The sequence below is a fragment of the Carlito syrichta genome, unplaced genomic scaffold (genome assembly GCF_000164805.1).
Source record: "Carlito syrichta isolate Samal-C Ts95f unplaced genomic scaffold, Tarsius_syrichta-2.0.1 Scaffold306175, whole genome shotgun sequence".
Taxonomy (NCBI): Eukaryota; Metazoa; Chordata; class Mammalia; order Primates; family Tarsiidae; genus Carlito; species Carlito syrichta.
Window position 1 is genome coordinate 122019 of NW_007250271.1, and position 18127 is coordinate 140145.

Genomic DNA, 18127 nt, shown 5'->3' on the forward strand with positions numbered 1-18127 from the left:
TTGGTGGGTAATTGGGTCATCTTTTTTATAAGCTTAATTTTATGTCCTTTAGAGTCTTGGCAACTCTAATTGTAGAATTTTATTTGAGCAATATGAAACCAACTCTCTTTCCCCAAGGGGCCCAAGTGAAAACCTGAATATGGGAAGTATGGATGAAATTTTTAAGTTTTGGTAGTATCAATACATATGTATCACAGCAGACCATCTACTTGTCTGTGCTGTGCCAGCCACTTTTACCTTTTTATATCTCAGGTGATTACAGTTCCTCAGCAGCAGTCAGTGAAAATGACAACTTTTGGAATAGAACACATACCAGCGTCCAATGAAACAACAAACCATTCTAGTGAAGAAGCTCTAGCCTTTACTGAAACAGCAAAGTCTCAGTTGGTAGAAATGGAACCTGCCATGCACAATCCACAAACTTTATCTTCTTCTGAGAAGTTACGAGCTCTTCATGAATCCTTTAAAGAAGATAAAGGAATTTCCAAACAAGGTGACAACTTCTTATCTTTCAGCACAGCTTGTGAGACTGATGTATCTTCAATGACCCCAGAAAAGGAATTGGAAGAAACTTCAGCCACAGGAAGTAGCATTCAATCTGGATCTGAACTGTTGCTTAAAGAGAGAGAGATACTAACTGCTAGCAAACAGCCTAGCTCTGATAGTGAATTTTCGGCTAGTCGTCCTGGTGGTGGAAAGTCAGTGGCAAAGACTGGCCCAGAGAGTGATCAGTGCTTACCACTCCATGAAGAACAAGCCTATGCTCAAACACAGAGTTCACTCTTCTATTCACCATCTTCTCCAATGAGCAGTGATGATGAATCAGAAATAGAGGATGAGGACTTGAAGGTAGAGCTTCAAAGATTACGAGAAAAGTAAGGAATGTTTCTCCTCTAGCAAATCTGATTGCCTTGGCTTTTATAGAACTTAGTATTTGTTTGATGGCTAATTTAGGATTGGTGATATTTTGATGACTGAAAACTACAAACAATGCTAATGCTAGACATTTATGAATGTTAAAGTCCTCGTATATAAAATATTTTCATAGTTTGAAAACTAATTACAATTGGTTACCAATATGGTTTAATTATTCTTTTTGCTGACCTTTATAATCCTTATCCTTCAAGACTTTTTATTTTAGATTTTACAACTGTTTTTATTATATAATTTCACATCTGATGAATAAATAGCTAATTTATATAATCAGAGATAGTGGTTTATCTTTTTTAGAAGAAGGTAAGTTACTTCCAAGATTAAGCTTATTATTTGGTAAGTAAGGTCATCAACCTTTATTAGTGATATCGTGGTAATATGTTTTGTCAATAGAATGCTGTTGTGTATTTAGTTTTATAAAGTACGTCATTTTAAAAAAGAAATTAGTATTAAGTTACAGAATTCTCTCTAATTCTATTTTCATTGTTCAAAATTCAAAAGGTACAAAAGGGTAATCAGTAGTGTCTGCCTCCTTGCATTACACCCAAGCCACCCTGTTTTTCTACTTAGAGACAACAAATATTACCTGTTTTTGGTGTATATACAGTTAGTCTATGTATATGCAAGCAAATATATACATTTTATTCTCTTTTCCCTCCATAGTAACTTGTACTACAGAATATTCTTTTTTTTTTTTTTGAGTATGAGTCTCACTCTGTCACCCAGGCTGGAGTACAGTGGCATACTCATAGTCACCACAGCCTCTGCCTGCTGGGCTCAGGTGATCCTTCCACCTCAGCCTTCCAAGTAACTGGAACTATAGGCGCACACTACCACGCCCAGCTAATTTTTTGATTTTTTTGTAGAGACAAGGTCTCACCAAGTTGTTCAGGCTAGTCTCGAGCCCCTGGACTCAGGCAATCCTCTTGCCTCGGCCTCCCAAAGTTCTGGGATTACAGGCGTGAGCAACTGCACCCTGCCAGACTATTCTTATATCTTGCTTTTTTCATCATTTTACCAAATCTTGGATTTGTATCTACATTATTCTATTTTACAGTTTCATAGTATTCCATCATATTTATGTATTCACAAGTTAATTTCTATCTTCCTGCTGATGACCCCATTCTGTTACTTTGAAAAGTTGACTCTAGCAATTTTTTATTGTATCTTACGCTTTAGGAAACTTCTACCCTGTTCTGGGACTTGAACAACTTGTAAAGCAGGGAGAATCAGGGAGGAGATATGAGTTTAAGTATGCAAAAAGTGAGATTTTAGTCAAATTCTTTATGTTTGGATAATGCTCCACTTGGATGCCATGTCTGAGTGCTTCAAGAACTAAAGCAGGTTAAAATCCCTGGAAATTTCCCAGTTTTTAAGGCCTTGCCCAGAGGTAAAAAAAATCCCAAAGCCCTAAGTTGTCATTCCAGTGATAATTATAATACCATTTTCTCTCCAACTTGTTTCAGTCTTTTAAACTTGAGCCTGGAAGAAAATTATGAATGTATACTATAAACATTCATCCTTGGAAAGCTGATATTTACTTTAAAAAATATATAGACAGGTTTGACTTTATATCAATGTATTAAGTACTATTAAGTATATATATATGTAAATGTATATATGTATATGTATATATACATATATATATGTCCTAAAATAATTATTTAATGGTTTAATATTTGTTATATCAGTACTCCATTACTGTTTTAATGATTCTTTTAAACCATTGTCAAAGGACTGGTGGCTTTTGTAGCTGGTTTTTTTTTTTTTTTTTTTTTTATCTGGCTGGTTAAGACTATGTACTTTATTTTGAATGTGAGACATGTATTCTTATAACCTCATAGAACCCAAGACCTGGAAAGGATTGTAAAAGATAATTTATTCTGTCTTCAGTGTTCTTTTAACATTATGGTTTCTTCACAAATTTTTAAAACCCCAGGAATGGTGTTTCCAAAACCTGTAGTCCTATAGGCCCACAATGGTGAGCTGAGTTTTTAGACCTAAATTATTTTGAAATAACTGTAGTCTTTTTTTTTTCCACATTAAAAGTAATATATGGGAAAAGATTCAAATAACACAGTAAAAAAGTAAACAAAACAATCTCCCATTTCTCATATCCTAATCTCATTCCCAGAGGTAACCACTGTGAACTGTTTGGTATACATCTTGTTGGTCCCTTTGTTGTTGGTGGCGGTGGTCCTTTTTCTGTGCATTTACAAATATAACATTTTTGCTTTTTACAAAAAATGGGATCATAATATACACATTATTTTACAATGTTTTGATGTAATATTGTCACATATATGTACATCTGCATTTTTAAAAAATGACTGCATGTATACCAGTGTATGGGTGTATACAGTTTATTTAATTCCTCTTTAATGGACATTTCCATTTTTCTCCATGTTTTCCTTATATAAACAATGCTGAAGTAAACATTCTTATATTTTTACATACTTTTATGAGTATTTTTGTAGGATAGATGCCTAAAAGTGGAATTACTGTGTGTCCATTTAAAATTGATAGTTACAGCTAAAATTGTCTTCTAGTGTAGCCATAACATTTTATACTCCAAACAAAAAATATGAAAGTACCTATTTCTCCTTGTCTTAACAACACTAGATTGGATATTATTGATCCTTTAATTTTATCCTAATCAGATAGATTTTAAAATGTTGTTTTTTGTTTGTTTGTTTTGGGTTTTTTTTTGAGTTGGAGTCTCACTCTGTCTCCCAGACTGGAGTGCAGTGGCCGCTACCGGCCACCGCAGCCTCGACCTGCTGGGCTCCAGCGATCCTTCCGCCTCAGCCTTCCAAGTAGCTGGAACTACAGGCACACGCTACCACGTCCAGCTAATTTTTTTATTTATTGTAGAGATGAGGTCTCATCAAGTTGCCCAGGCGGGTCTTGAACCCGTGGGCTCAGGCAATCCACTCACCTCAGCCTCCCAAAGCACGGGATTACAGGCTGAGCCATCGAGCCCGGCAAAAAATGTTTTTAAAAATTGTTTTCTTCTGATTAATAGTGAGCTATGCCTCATCTCATATTTATTGGCTATTTGTATTTTATCTTCTTTGTAATTACCGTTTCATATTCTTTGTCCCTTTTTCTATAAGATAGCTTCTTTTTTTCTTATTGATAGGAACTATATGTTCTGAATATTCACCCTTTATTATATGTTGTAAACATTTTTTTCTTGTTCATACTTACAGCATATAACAAAGAAAAGGTTAAGGTTATTAATACTATTTGACTTTAAACTTTGTTTTATTGTGTTTCACTTATTGAAGTTTTAGAAATTTGTTCTTATCAGCTGGGTACTGTGGCTCACGCCTGTCATCCCAGCACTTTGGGAGGTGGATGCCAGAGGATTGCCTGAGCCCAGGTGTTCAAGACCACCCTGGGCAACTTGGCGATCTCATCTATACAATAAATCAAAAAATTAGTTGGGAGTGGTGGCATGTGCCTATGGTTCCAGTTACTTGGAAGGCTGGGGCAGAAAGATCGCCTGAGCCCAGCAGGCCAAGGCTGCAATGGCTGTGAGCATGCTACTCTACTCCAGCCTGGGCGACAGAGTGAGACTCCAACTAAAAAACAAAACAAAACTTTGTTCTTGTCAGTTGGTTTATCTTTTCCTTAATAAGTGTTCAGTTTAGTGTTATGCTTAAGAAGGCGCTACCCATCTAAGAATTGTGAAAATACTCTGGATTTCCCCATTAAAATTAAAAAAAAAAAATAAAGATGAGAGTCTCACTGTGTTGCCCAAGCTGGTCTCAAACTCCTGGTTTCAAGTGATCCTCCCACCTCAGCCTCTCAAAGTGCTGAAATTACAGGTGTGAGCCACCATGCCTGGCATCTCCTTCTCCATTATTAATCTTTTTTTTTTTTTTGAGCCAAAGTCTCACTCTGTCACCCAGGCTGGAGTACAATGGAACGCTCACGGCCACCACAGCCTCAATCTGCTTGGCTTAGGCGATCCTTCCATTTCAGCCTTCTAAGTAGCTGGGACTACAGGCATGCACCACCATACCTAGATAACTTTTTGATGTATTGTAGAGATGAGGTCTTGCCAAGTTACCCAGGCTGGTCTCCAACCTGTGGGCTCAGGTAGTCCTCTCACCTAGGCCTCCCAAAGTGCTGGGATTATAGGTGTGAGCCACTGTGCCCAGCCCCCATTATTAATCTTAAGACCTCGTTAAACTTTACTTGTACTAATACAGAGTTTCTTGGCTCATCTTTATGGAGTCAGAGCCATTAAGATGCTTTTTGCCTTATTTTCATTCAGACACATTCAAGAGGTGGTAAATCTTCAAACCCAGCAGAATAAGGAACTGCAGGAGCTCTATGAACGCCTTCGATCAATTAAAGATAGCAAAACCCAATCTTCGGAGACTCCTTTGCCACCTGCATCACCACGTCGCCCAAGATCATTCAAAAGTAAACTTCGCAGCCGCCCCCAATCCTTGACACATGTGGACAATGGCATAGTTGCTTCAGGTAAATCAAACATAATAGTAGTTTTTTAAAAATTTGATCAAAGATCAGCAAAATTAGAAAAATAATGATAATATGATTAGTTTTTTACTATGCTAAAATAACTTAAAGAAGGGCACATTATTCTGAGATTCTTTTCTACCTTTTTGGTGTTAAATAATCTTTCATAAAATAATAAAGATAATTGATAGATTTTGGAGAACAGCTGAGTGGGTTTTATGTTTTCATTTGGAAAACAAATAGCTAGAAGCTCAATGTCAATCCCCAAAATAGTTTTTGAAGTGTTATTAGTCAGTTGGAACCACTGGTCTGGCATTGAGAGTTTTTGAGGAGTTTGTGGGTAATAAAGATAACCTTAAAAATACACTCATGCTCTATCTGAAGATATCTTCATTTGTTATTTGTAAGAATATGAGTAAAATGTACTTCTTTGACTTTGGAAAAAAGATGATCAATCTCCACTTAACTAATAAAGAAGTTGTTCATCAGGTCGGGCCTATTTGGTCATGCGTGCATAGTCAAGGTGGGGGTTGAAGGTACATTGTAAGGACATATGTGACATCTCAACATAACTTGTGACAGGCAAAATAATGGCCCCCAAATGTGTCCATGTGCAAATCTCTGGAACCTATGACTATGTTAGGTTACATTGCAAAGGAGAATTAAGTTTGCAGATGGAATTCAAGTTGTAATCTACTAATTTTGAGATTGGGAGATTATCCAGTTAGGTCCAATATAATCACCAAAGTCCTTAGAAGTGGAAGAGGGGATATTGTCCTCTAGGTGTGGGGGTAAGAGTTCTTTAAAAGTGGAAGAAAGAGAAGACAGCAGAGAGAGTCAAAGAAAATATATGACAAGGGAAACTGTCAAAGAGGTATAACATTGCTGCCTTTGAAGATAGAGAAAGAGGGCCACAGATCAAGGAATGCAGGCAGCTTCCAGAAGTTGGAAGACCTCGGAACAGATTTCCCCTGTGGCCTCCAGGAGGAACGCAGTCCTGCCAACACCTTGATTTTAAGCCAGTGAGTCCTATGTTGGAATTCTAGCCTACAGAACTATAAGTTAATAAATTTGTGTTTGAAGCCACTCAGTTTGTGGTAATTAGTTACAGCAATATTAGACAACTAATACAAAACTCAAAAATAGGAACTGTACTTTGGATAGTTTTGTAAAGATGGAACTGAAGGGTGGACTTGGGGGATTTAGGGATTTAATAGCACTATTTGGGGATGCAATAGCAAAACTAATTGGCAACTTTGGGGATTTAATAGCAGAATTATATGGAACTTCAGTCTGATGCAGTACCATTATTAGCTGTTTTTCATTTTATTTTGTTTGGTTCCCAAATGATTTATTTGTGTGCATTATATCTGCTTCCTCAAAACTTTGGCTTTCAGATGACTTTGGCTTGTTGTGATTTCAAAGCATTCTTTCACTTTCAGATCCTTGCTCAACTGACTTTTGTCAGATTCCAGAGACGAAATTTAACTGTCCCTGCTCATCTTTTTCATGTCAAGTAATGGGTCAGATGCCATTGTCTGGCCTGTAGTTGGGCTATTTTATAAGTCACCTGTTACTAAGCATCCATGGTCAGGAGAGTGAGATCTCATGGTAGAAACATGTCTTTTGAGGCTAGCTTCTTTGACTATTCTGGGTAATTTCAATTTTCATATGAATTTTAGAATCAGCTTGCCAGTTCCAGCAAAAGGAAAAAACAGCTAGAATTTTTATAAAGATTATATTAAATCTGTAGATCAATCTAAGGAGTATTGTCATCTTTAAAATGTTAAGCCTTCCAATCAATGAACACACATTCTTTCAACAATCATTTTTAGTTTTCAGTGTACAAATCTTGTACTTCTTTTGTTAAATTTATTACTAAGCATTTTATTGTTTTCTGCTTTTATAAATGAGGTTTATTTCTTAATTTCATCTTTTTTGTTCTTCCTTTCCTTCCTCTTCCCCTTCCCTTTCTTTGTCGGAATCTCACTCTGTTGCCCAGGCTGGAATGCAAGTTGGCACACTTGCAGCCACCACAGCCTCGACCTCCTGGGCTCAGACGATGCTTCTGCCTCAGCCTTCCAAGTAGCTTGAATCACAGGCACGCGCCGCCATGTCCAGCTAATTTTTTTGATTTATTGTGATATAAGGTCTCACCATGTTGCCTAGGCTGGTCTCGAACCCTTGGGCTCAGGCAATCCTTTTGCCTCTCACCTCTGCCTCCCGAAATACTGGGATTATAGGCATGAGGTACCATGCCTGGCTTTAATTTCATTTTGAATTGTTCATTGCTAATATATATAAATACAATTGATTTTTTAATATTGACCTGTATTCTGCCATATTGCTGAACTTGATTATTATCTCTAAATGTTTTTTAGTGGATTCCTTTGTATTTTTATGTACAAGATCATATCATTTACAAATAGAGTTTAACCTCATTTCTGATCTGTATACTTTTATTTCTTTTTCTTGTCTAATTGCTTTGGCTAGAAGCTTTTGTACAATGTTTTTTTTTTTTTTTCTTGAGTTAGAGTCTCACTCTGTCACCCACACTGGAGTGCAGTGGCCGCTCCCAGCCACCGCATCCTCGACCTGCTGTGATCCTTCCGCCTCAGCCTTCCAAGAAGCTGGAACTACAGGCGCGCACTACCACGCTCGGCTAATTTTTGATTTATTGTAGAGATGAGGTCTTGCCAAGTTGTCCAAGTGGGTCTCGAACCCACGGGCTCAGGCAATCCACTCACCTCAGCCTCCCAAAGGTGCAGGATTACAGGCTGAGCCACCGAGCCCGGCTTATAATGTTTAGTGGAAGAGGTGAGAGAGCAGAAATCCTTATCTTTTTCTTGATCTTAGGGAGAAAGCATTCAGTCTTTGTCCATTAAGTATTATGTTAACTGTGGGGTTTTCATTGATTTCCTTTTATCAGTTTGTGGAAGCTCTCTTCTATTCCCAGTGTGTTTTGTGTTTTAATCACAAAAGGATGTTGGCATTCATGAAATGCTTTTATTGTGGTAATTGTGTGGGTTTTGCCATTTATTTTATTTTATTTTATTTTTTATTTTTTCATTAAATTTTTCTATTATCTTTTAGTGGAATTAATTGCATTGGTGCAAAGCATGCATTTGAATCATGACTGTACTTAGCCATTGAAACCACGAATCTAGCTAGTAGTTACTATATTCATTATATAATGAAAAATGCTGAGCAATAATCCTGTTATCTAAAAAATTGCCAAGGATAAGTTTGTCAGGGCTCTCAGACAAATGTATCTTTGGGTTTTTTTTGGAGGGGGGGTCCTCCTCATACAAAGCAGGTTGCTGCCACAAAACAGACAATACAAGAAATTTTAAAATATTGTTGGAGGTTTTTAATCGAATCTTCCCTTTCTTTCCCTTTCTTTGGGACAGTGGTGTTAGCTGTCCACTAACCATTAGTACATGATTCTAACATACTTGCCAATCCCTTTGGTTAAAAATTGGCCAAATATCAAAGAGGTAGTAATTTGGGGGACAGCCTTTAGTCTTCTCCAAAGCATGTCAGCCCTTCTGAATCCTTTTGGGTAAAAACTTGGCAAAGATCAAAGATAATTCATGAAGGGTTTCTGACACACAGTGGGATGTGCCTGTGGGGACTGTACATATGCTAACAATCTAAGCATGCTCTCGTTTAGTTTCCAAATCTACAGAATAATGTTAAGTACAGTTTATAGGTGGTGTTAGGTTAAAATATATCCCAGCAGGGCCTCAAAATGTTGGGTCAGACCCGCCAGGGTTGTAGGTATCTGTTGTGATCCAGTGCCATGTGAAAGATGCAAAGAATTGCACCGAAGTTTGGAAAATGTAGTTTATTTAGAAAGTAAATTAGAGAGAGATGAGATTCCCCTCTCCAAAGTAGGGGAGGGGGTCAAAGCCTTAGGAAACATGGTGGTGGCCATAGCTTAAAGAGCACGTGGCCACACCAGAGTTTAGTAAAGTAATGGCCTACCATTTATTTTATTAATATGGTGTATGACATTGATTGATTTTCTAGTGTTTTACCACTCTTGGATTCCTAGGATAAATACCACTTGATCATGGTGTGTAATACTCGTATATGTTGCTGAACTGGGTTTGCTAGTGTTTTACTGAGGTTTGTCTGTGTTGCTAAGGGATATGAGTCTATGCTTTTCTTGTGATTTCTCTTCTTGGCTTTTATTTTGGAGTTGGAAAGTGAAAAGCCAAGATGGTGTTGATATACCAAAGAGCAGCATTTTAACACTGCCTAGTTCTGTAGTGTTCTCTTAACTTGGGTTCTTCTAGCTTGCCCTCTAATCAAAAACAGAACTATTTTTTCAGAAGTAGCTATTGATAATTGTTTTATAACCCCCCAGCTTGTTTTGTAAGCAAGTTAAACTAATCAGCCCTTTATGACATAGATCCCATCAACATGGCAACAGTTATGTAACTAGCCCATCCATCCACCTGCTGCCCATCACCTGACATTAGTACCTGTGAGATCACCACTCAAACACCTTAACAACATAACCCCGCCAAAGGGAAAGTTTGAGATATTCAGCCTCAAACAGCAGCCACCCTTGTTTTGTTAAGCAGTGACCAGGCTTATGCTTTCCTAAGCTTTGGCTCCCTCCCCTATCTCAGGAAGGCGAATCTCCTCTCTAATTTACTTTCTAAATAAACTATGTTTTCCAATGTAATTTCTGTGCAATTCTTTGCATCTTTTGCACAGCACCGGGTTTGCAGACATCCCCGTCTGGTCTGACCTAACATTTTGGAGGCCCCAGTGAGATTCTGACCTAACAAAGTATTTCTTCCTCTTCTATTTTTTAGAAGGATTTATGAAGGATTGGTGTTAATTCTTCCTTCATTGTTTGGTAGAATTCAGCAGTAAAGTCATCTGGGCCTTGGTTTTATAAGTTGGAAGTTTTGAAAATAGTAATTCAATCTCTTTGCTGAATAGATCTATTATTAAGATTATCTCTTCAGTCAGTGTTGGTGTTTGTAATTTCATAAAAATCTGACCCTTTCATCTAAGTTATCTAATTTGTTGGCGTATAGTTGTTCATAGTATTTTCTTACATCTTTTTTATTTCTGTAGAATAGTGATGGTAGTGATGTCTCTTTTCATTTTGATTTTTTTTTTTGAGTTGGGGTCTCACTGTCGCCCAGGCTGGAGGGCAGTGGCACACTCCCAGCCACCACAGCCTCAACCTGTTGGGCTCCAGAGATCCTTCTGCCTCAGCCTTCCAAGTAGCTGGAACTACAGGTGCGTGCTACCACGCCTGGCTAATTTTTGATTTATTGTAGAGATGAGGGCTCGCCAAGTTGCCCAGGTGGGTCTCGAACCTGCAGGCTCAGGCAATCTACTCACCTCAACCTCCCAAAGGTGCGGGATTACAGGCTGAGCCACTGAGCCCAGCTTCATTTTGATTTTAGTAATTTGAGTTTTCTCTCTTGGTTGGTCAGTCTAGTTAAAGGTTTGTGCATTTTGTTATCTTTTCAAAGTACCCATTTTGGGTTTTTTCTTTATAGCTTTTCTTTTCTCTGTTGATTTTCTTTTCTCTATGTCATTTATTTCCACCCTAATCTTTATTTATTTATTTTTTTATTTTTTATTTTTAGTTGGAGTCTCACTCTGTCACCCAGACTGGAGTGACAGTCTTGACCTGCTGGGCTCTGGCGATCCTTCCGCCTCAGCCTTCCAAGCAGCTGGAACTACAGGCGCACGCTATCATGCCCAGCTAATTTTTGATTTATTGTAGAGATGAGGTCTTGCCAAGTTGCTCAGGCGAGTTTCGAACCCGCAGGCTCAGGCAATCCACTCACCTCAGCCTCCCAAAGGCGCGGGATTACAGGCTGAGCCACCGAGCCCGGCTCTCACTCTAATCTTTATTATGTCCTTTCTTCTACTTTCTTTAGGTTTAGTTTGCTTTTCTTTTTCTAATTTCTTGAGTTGGAAGTCTAGGTTATTGATTTAAGATGTTTCTTTAACTGAGGCAGTTACAACTGTAAATTTTCCTATAAGCACTTGTTAGCTGCATTCCATAAGTTTGGTAATTAGTATTTTCTTTTTCATTCATCGCAAAGTCATTCCTAATATCCTTGGTGATTTCTTCTTTGAACCAATGTTTGTTTAAGAGTGTTGTTTAACTGCTGCGTGTTTGTGAATTTCCCTAATTTCCTTTCTTTGCTGGTTTCAAATTTCATTTCATTGTGTTGGAGCATGTACCTTGCATGGTTTCAATTCTTTTGATTTTATTGAGGCTTTGTTTCATGGCTTGTGATCTTTCTTGGAAAATGTTCCATGCACACTTGATAAAAATGTATATTCTGCTGTTGTTCCATATATGTCTGTTAGGTCTAGTTGTTTTATAGGGCTCTTTAAAGCCTTCTATTTTCTGTTGATCTTCTGTCTGCTTCTATTAGTTACTGAAAGTGGGTTATAGAAGTTGGAGTCTTACTCGGTCGCCCAGACTGGAGTGCAGTGGCCGCTCCCGGCCATCGCAGTCTCGCCTGCTGGGCTTCGGCGATCCTTTGCCTCAGCCTTCCGAGTAGCCGGAACTACAGGCACGTGCTACCATGCCCGGCTAATTTTTAATTTATTATAAAGATGAGGTCTTGCCAATTGCCCAGGCGGGTCTCGAACCTGTGGACTCAGGTACTCCATTCGCCATGTCCTCCCAAAGTGCTGGGATTACAGACTGAGCCACCGAGCCTGGCCTATGTCTTCTTGATATTGGTATATATTTCTGATATTGGTAGCCATTCTAGCTTTCTTTTGGTCACTGCTTGCATGCTATATCTTTTTCCATCCTTTTAATTTTAATATATTTGAGTCTTTGAATCTGAATTGTTTATTATGGATATCATATAATTAGGTCATTTTTTAAATTTAATCTGTCAATCTCTATCTTTTGATTGGGGCATTTAAACAATTTTCATTTAATGTAATTTAGATAATGTAGGATTTGTGTCTGCCGTTTTGCTCTGTTTTCCATCTCTTATGACTTTTTTTCTTGTCCTCTATTCCTGCCTTCTTTTGTGTTAAATAGATATTTTTAGTATAGCTTCTAAATTTCCTTGCTTCCTTTATTATATTTTAAGTTATTATGGTAGTCATGGGGATTATAGTTAACTTCTTAATTTAAAGAAATCTAGTTCTGATTAATAGTAAATTTCAATGGTATGCAAAACTTTTATATATATGTGTGCATGTGTGTATAAATGCACACACCTTCCCTTCCAACTTCTTTGTACTACTATTGTTATACACATTATATCTTTACATGTTATAAGCCCATCAACACAGTTATATTTATTGCTTTATGCAGTTGTCTTTGACATGAAAAAGGAGAAGAAAAGTGTTATAAACACAATGTACATTTATATTGAATGTTATATTTACCTATGTAGTTCTCTTTAACAATATGCTTTATTTCTTCGTGTGGACTTGAATTACTCTCTAGTTTCCTTTTATTTCATCTTAAATCACTCCCTTTAGTTAGGCAGGTGAGCTAGAAATGAATTTCCAGTTCATTTGTCTATTAGAAATGGTTTCATTTAAAACCAGTTTTTCAATTTATGAAATTTTTTTTTTAAAAAGGCACAGAGAACTTGGTTAAATTGAACCAAAGGCTGTTAAAATGCCTAGTATAATTCAACTTATAAAAATGTAGATATGTAACATTACTACATTGTGAAAAAACAACAAAAAAACATAGATATGAAAAACAATGCCTGTGCTTTGTTTGATGACTAGGGAATTTTTTGGTTTCCAGTTCCAGTGTGTCACTGCTGTGGTAGCTTCCAGCTCACAGAAACATCTGTTATTTTTAGTGCCTCCTCTTCTGGCCCAGGTTAAATTTATTTATTTACATTAAGTAGAACTCTAAATAAGTAGAGCTCTAAAATAGCTAGCTATTTAAAAATCTTTTCTCCATGAAAACAGATGCTTCCTTTTCTGCCATAAAGTTGAGAGAAAATTAATGAAAAGAACAAAATTTAAGGAAGCAAATATTTTGCTTAATAAATTTATTTATTAAAAAAAAAATAAGATTGAGGTCTTGCTATGTTGCTCAGGCTAGTCTTGAACTCCTAGGATTACAGGCGTGAGCCATTGCGTCCAGCCAATAAATCTATTAAGAAAGCTTAGTTTTATGCAATGAGACACCCGAAAATGTGAAAAGGCAAAATCATTTTTGTAAAAGAAATTCAAACTGTTTGGACTTTGGCTGTCTGGGGTTTAGGAAATAATGCAAAATAATAAAGATTCCATTCCAATCTTAACAGAGGTAGAAATCAGAATTATGACATATTCAGTAAAGATCTTATTCTAAACATGTTTGGTTCAGTGGAAATTCAGATTTTTAAATATTCTTTGTATTCCAGTCGTCTAGAAGAACTAGTTACAAGGATGAGCACTGAAAGCATAATGCTCCTTTGCATGTTCCCAAGAATTAGCCATCTTCTGTTTTTCAGATCTTTTTCATAGCAGATTTTTTGCTTTAGACAATTAACATTAGGTCCTTGAAATAAGGAAAAAGGTAAACAGAAAGGTAAATCTGGAGGCATGGTTGTTTTGCCATTATAACTGGTTATTTCTGAATCTCAGTTGTATTATTTGCCTTATCCACTTCTCCCTTGGTATACAGACTGACTGGCTTTTGTCTTCCTTTGTACTCTCACAGCTGAACAGTTGGTTCCAAAAAGATGGTGCGTAGTTTGGTGCCCTTCCATACTTCCCACAAGACACTCTTCTTTCTTTTTCAGATTAAAATTCATCTGCAAAAAATTGTTATTCATTTCCCTAAAACATGCAGAGCATGATATCCATTACTATGAGATGGTCACCTCCTCAAGGATTTTATCACATAATGTTGTGTGTGAATCTTCTTCTTTTTTGAAAGAGGGATTAGGTGGATTCTTGTTTGATGGTCTTTCTTTTTCAACACTTTGACAATGTCATTCCACTGTCTTCTGGCCTGTATAGTATCTGATGAGAAGTTATTCCTTAATAGTATTGAAAATTTCTTATAGGTGATGTCTATTTTTTTTGTCTTTTTTCAAGACTTACTTTTTTTCTTGATTTTTATCACTTTATGAGTGTCTAGGTATGAACTTCATTGAGATTATTCGGGATGCGCATTTCACATCCCAGAATACTATATTTTCAGTTTGCATTTGGTTGAAAACACTATGTAAATAAGTAGACCTGTGCAGTTCAAACCTGTGTTATTCAAGGGTCAGCTGTATTTAAATTTAAATAGTTGATTTAAAGGCTTTGTCTACAAGCCCAAAATATAGGCCCTCTCTGGGATGTTTTTGTTGGCTCTGTTTTTTTCCCTTATATATGTGTTATACTTTCCTATTTCTTTGTATGTCTCTTAATTTTGTGGTGAAAACTGGATATTTTAGATAATATAACAGCTCTAGTATAAGATTCTTCTACCTCCTCCCCCCCACCCCCTGGTTTGTTTTTATTGCTGTTTTTTGTTATTATTATTTTTCTTGTTGCTAATTATTTAGTTGTTTTCCTGGATGAATTCTGTAGTCCCAGCAGTGTATGACTATTGAATTCCCTGCTAGATTTTCTCCAAGAAGAGAAAAATACACGACATTTCCCAAACTAATTTTACCGAAGAACCCGTTTTTCCTAGAACACATTTTAAGAAGCATTGCCTTAACATATACATGTGTATGTGCACACACACACACATATCCACATTCATTGTTCCCTGTCCACAACTATACCTGTTTAGTGGGAAACATGAACTGTTCATGGTATTGCAATGTAATAGCATCTATGTATGTATGTAGTGAACTTATGAGCACTGTGGTAAACTATATAGAACAGAGTTAATGTGACAGGCACGAGGCTGCTATCTTTAGGAAGGCCTGCTTGCGAGGTTGGTCCTTGGCTGGTATCTGGGAACTTGTTTTCTTCTCTCTGTTCTCTAACTGATAATTAATTGACTTTGCCTAGTTTGTTGGTACAAATAATGTGATTTATGCTGAACACCTATTTTCCTTCTGAGACTCTGGAATTTTGGTATGTGCCTCTGGGACTAGTTTCCATTGAAATCTTGAGCACCAAGTATATAATCAGCTTCCCTGGGTAAAAACTTGTACACTTTTTGCTGCATTTTTTTGTTGCTGGAGAAAGGAACATGCTCAGGTGTGCCCCTCACAATAGGGAGAGAGCGTGCGGAAAGTTGTGCATGAATTTCTCTAGATGCCTGTCTTTTTCCTTCACAGACCCTGTTGTGTATCCTTTCACTGTAATAAACCTTAGTCATGAATACAACTATATGCCATGTCCAGTGAGACCTTCTAGTGAATCACTGAATGTGTGACCCCAAAACATAATCATATTTTATATATATTATCTTAATCCTCAAAACAACTCTGTAAGGTAGGTAAATATTAGTGTTTGCCTCTTTTAGGTAAGGAGACTGAGGTTAAATAACTCCCCTACAATCTCAGTTAATCAGTGAGAGAATCCAAATATGTCTGACTTGAAGGCCTTGACTCTTAACTATTATACAACATTGCCTCCCAATACCATACACTGTCTGTAGTGCGTTGAGAGGAATGAATGCTTCACACAGAAGGTAGGATTTGAGTTTTTCTTGAAGAATAAATGAACAGGATTAAAATTGATTATGGGAAGTGGAAAGAGTATTATAAGTAGGTAGAACTGTATGCTATTAAGGCATACAAATGGTACAATGCAAGATTTAATTTGGGTGAAATATATTGGATGAAATGGAGGGTTTACACTAGAAAGATTTCCTTATATGCTTAAAAAAACTTTTGGCAGCTAAGACTTGTCTATGCTAAAGTTTAGTGTAAGATAATGTATCTGATCTAACACACAATTATATATTTAAGCTTAATATATGAGATATGTTTGTTAAGGATAATAAATAAGATAATATATTTGTTCTGCTAAGTCAACCATAATTTCCAAGGACTTTGCCACCTTGAGAAGTGGCAAGAGATGTTAGCATTAAGGAACTATTGAAGCCTCCTTTTTTGAGCAGAGGAGTGAAAAGTTGAAAACAGCATTTAACTGAAATTAATCTGGTGTCAGTGTGAAGAATATATTGGCTAGAACCAAGGAGTGAATCCATTTATATCACTGCAATCATAGTAGTTCATGCATGTGATAATTAAGAGCTTAGAGGATTATAGAAATGAAAATAGATAAGAGACATTGTACAGGATGAATTGTCATGATGGGTGATGGACTGGATATGTTTGTGTTGGTGGGAAGATCCAAATTATCTGAGTTTGACTGGTTTGGGAAAAAATGTGGTATCTTTAACAGAAACATAACATTTAGGTGAATTGTCATGCGAATTATGATAGGTTTATTGACGTCTAAGTAAAAAAAAAACATTTAGGAGTTGGTTGCGAAATTGGGATTGAAGAAAGAAATCAAGATTTGAGATAAGAGATGGAAACATTTGCAATGGGTTGATCACTGAAACTTTCTGAATAGGCTTCACCTTAGGGTAAAAAACAAAAAAGAACACGAAGAACTGAATGCAGGTTTTATTCATTTCATCAATATAAGAGTATCTTTGAAGTTCGTAATAGTACTATTACCTGTCATAAGCCACATCTGCAGGGTACTTATTTTCTTATTTTTTATTTTTAAAATTTTATTTTATTTTACATTCAAGGGGTACATGTGCACATTGGTTACATGGGTATATCGCATAATGGTGGAGATTGGGCTTCTAGTTTACTCATTACCCAAACAGTGAATAGAGTAACTATTTTAATGTGCATTGATCGAGTGTATTGTGAACTTTAAATTAAGTGAACTTTTATATAATATGAATAACTTTTCGATGAAATCAGCAAATAAATGATCCTACTTTATCTTATGTAAATCATAGTTAGGTACTGAATAACATTCAAATGGCATTTTTTCCTTTTCATATCGTATATTGCTTTTGGTAACTTTTGGTGGGGTGTGTGTGTGTGTGTAGATCTTTCTTTTGCTTGCTTTGGAATGGTATTGCCCCAGCCACTGTTTCATTTAAATACTTGTTTTGGTCTGTTAATTATTTTCTCCTCCATTTGTTGGCTATTGTGCCACTAGTGTAGCAGCCATCACTGACTGCCAATAAAGATGACTTGATCTACCAGAGTTGTACACAGGAAGGGTCCTAACATTATATTTTCTCTTAGTGCAAAAATGTTCTTTTTACTTTTCTTGTTTTCCCTCCTTCTCTTCCTCCCATCCAGAAATGTTCTTAAATGAATGATATTTAGACTTTGCTCTCTGCAGCAAACTTATTAGAAGCCAAAGAGATTGAGCACAAAAATATTCCTAAGAGGAGCTGGGTGGACAAAACCACTTCTGTCACTAATGTTTATGTTTCTGGCTATTTTCTTTTAATCCTACCTGCTGACATTCTTCCAGGGTCAGAACGGTCCATAAGCCAAGCACGGAGGCTCATGCTTGTAAACCCAGCACTTTGGGAGGCCGAGGTGAGAGGATTGCCTGAGCTCACAGGTTCCAAACCAGCTTGGGCAACTTGGCGAAACCTCGTCTCTACAATAAAAAGTCAAAAAATTAGCCAGGCATGGTGGCTCACGTCTGTGGTTCCAGCTCCTTAAAAGGCTGAGACAGAAGGATTGCCTGAGCCCAGCACATCAAGGCTGCATTGGCCGTTTACCTGCCACTG

General features: G+C 36.9%; 1 protein-coding gene across 3 annotated transcripts in view; it reads left to right on the forward strand.

The window, feature by feature from the left end:
- WNK3 (WNK lysine deficient protein kinase 3) overlaps positions 1 to 18127 on the forward strand; it is a 127831-nt gene that overhangs the window by 104241 nt on the left and 5463 nt on the right. For 2 of the 3 annotated variants that reach the window (XM_008062953.1, XM_008062954.1), the window contains exons 19-20: positions 253 to 875; positions 5219 to 5430. In XM_008062953.1, the coding sequence (XP_008061144.1) occupies positions 253 to 875; positions 5219 to 5430 (835 nt within the window). Of the gene's footprint in view, positions 1 to 252; positions 876 to 5218; positions 5448 to 7109; positions 7123 to 18127 lie in introns of all 3 variants that reach the window. The other variant, XM_021714959.1, reaches the window with a different exon arrangement.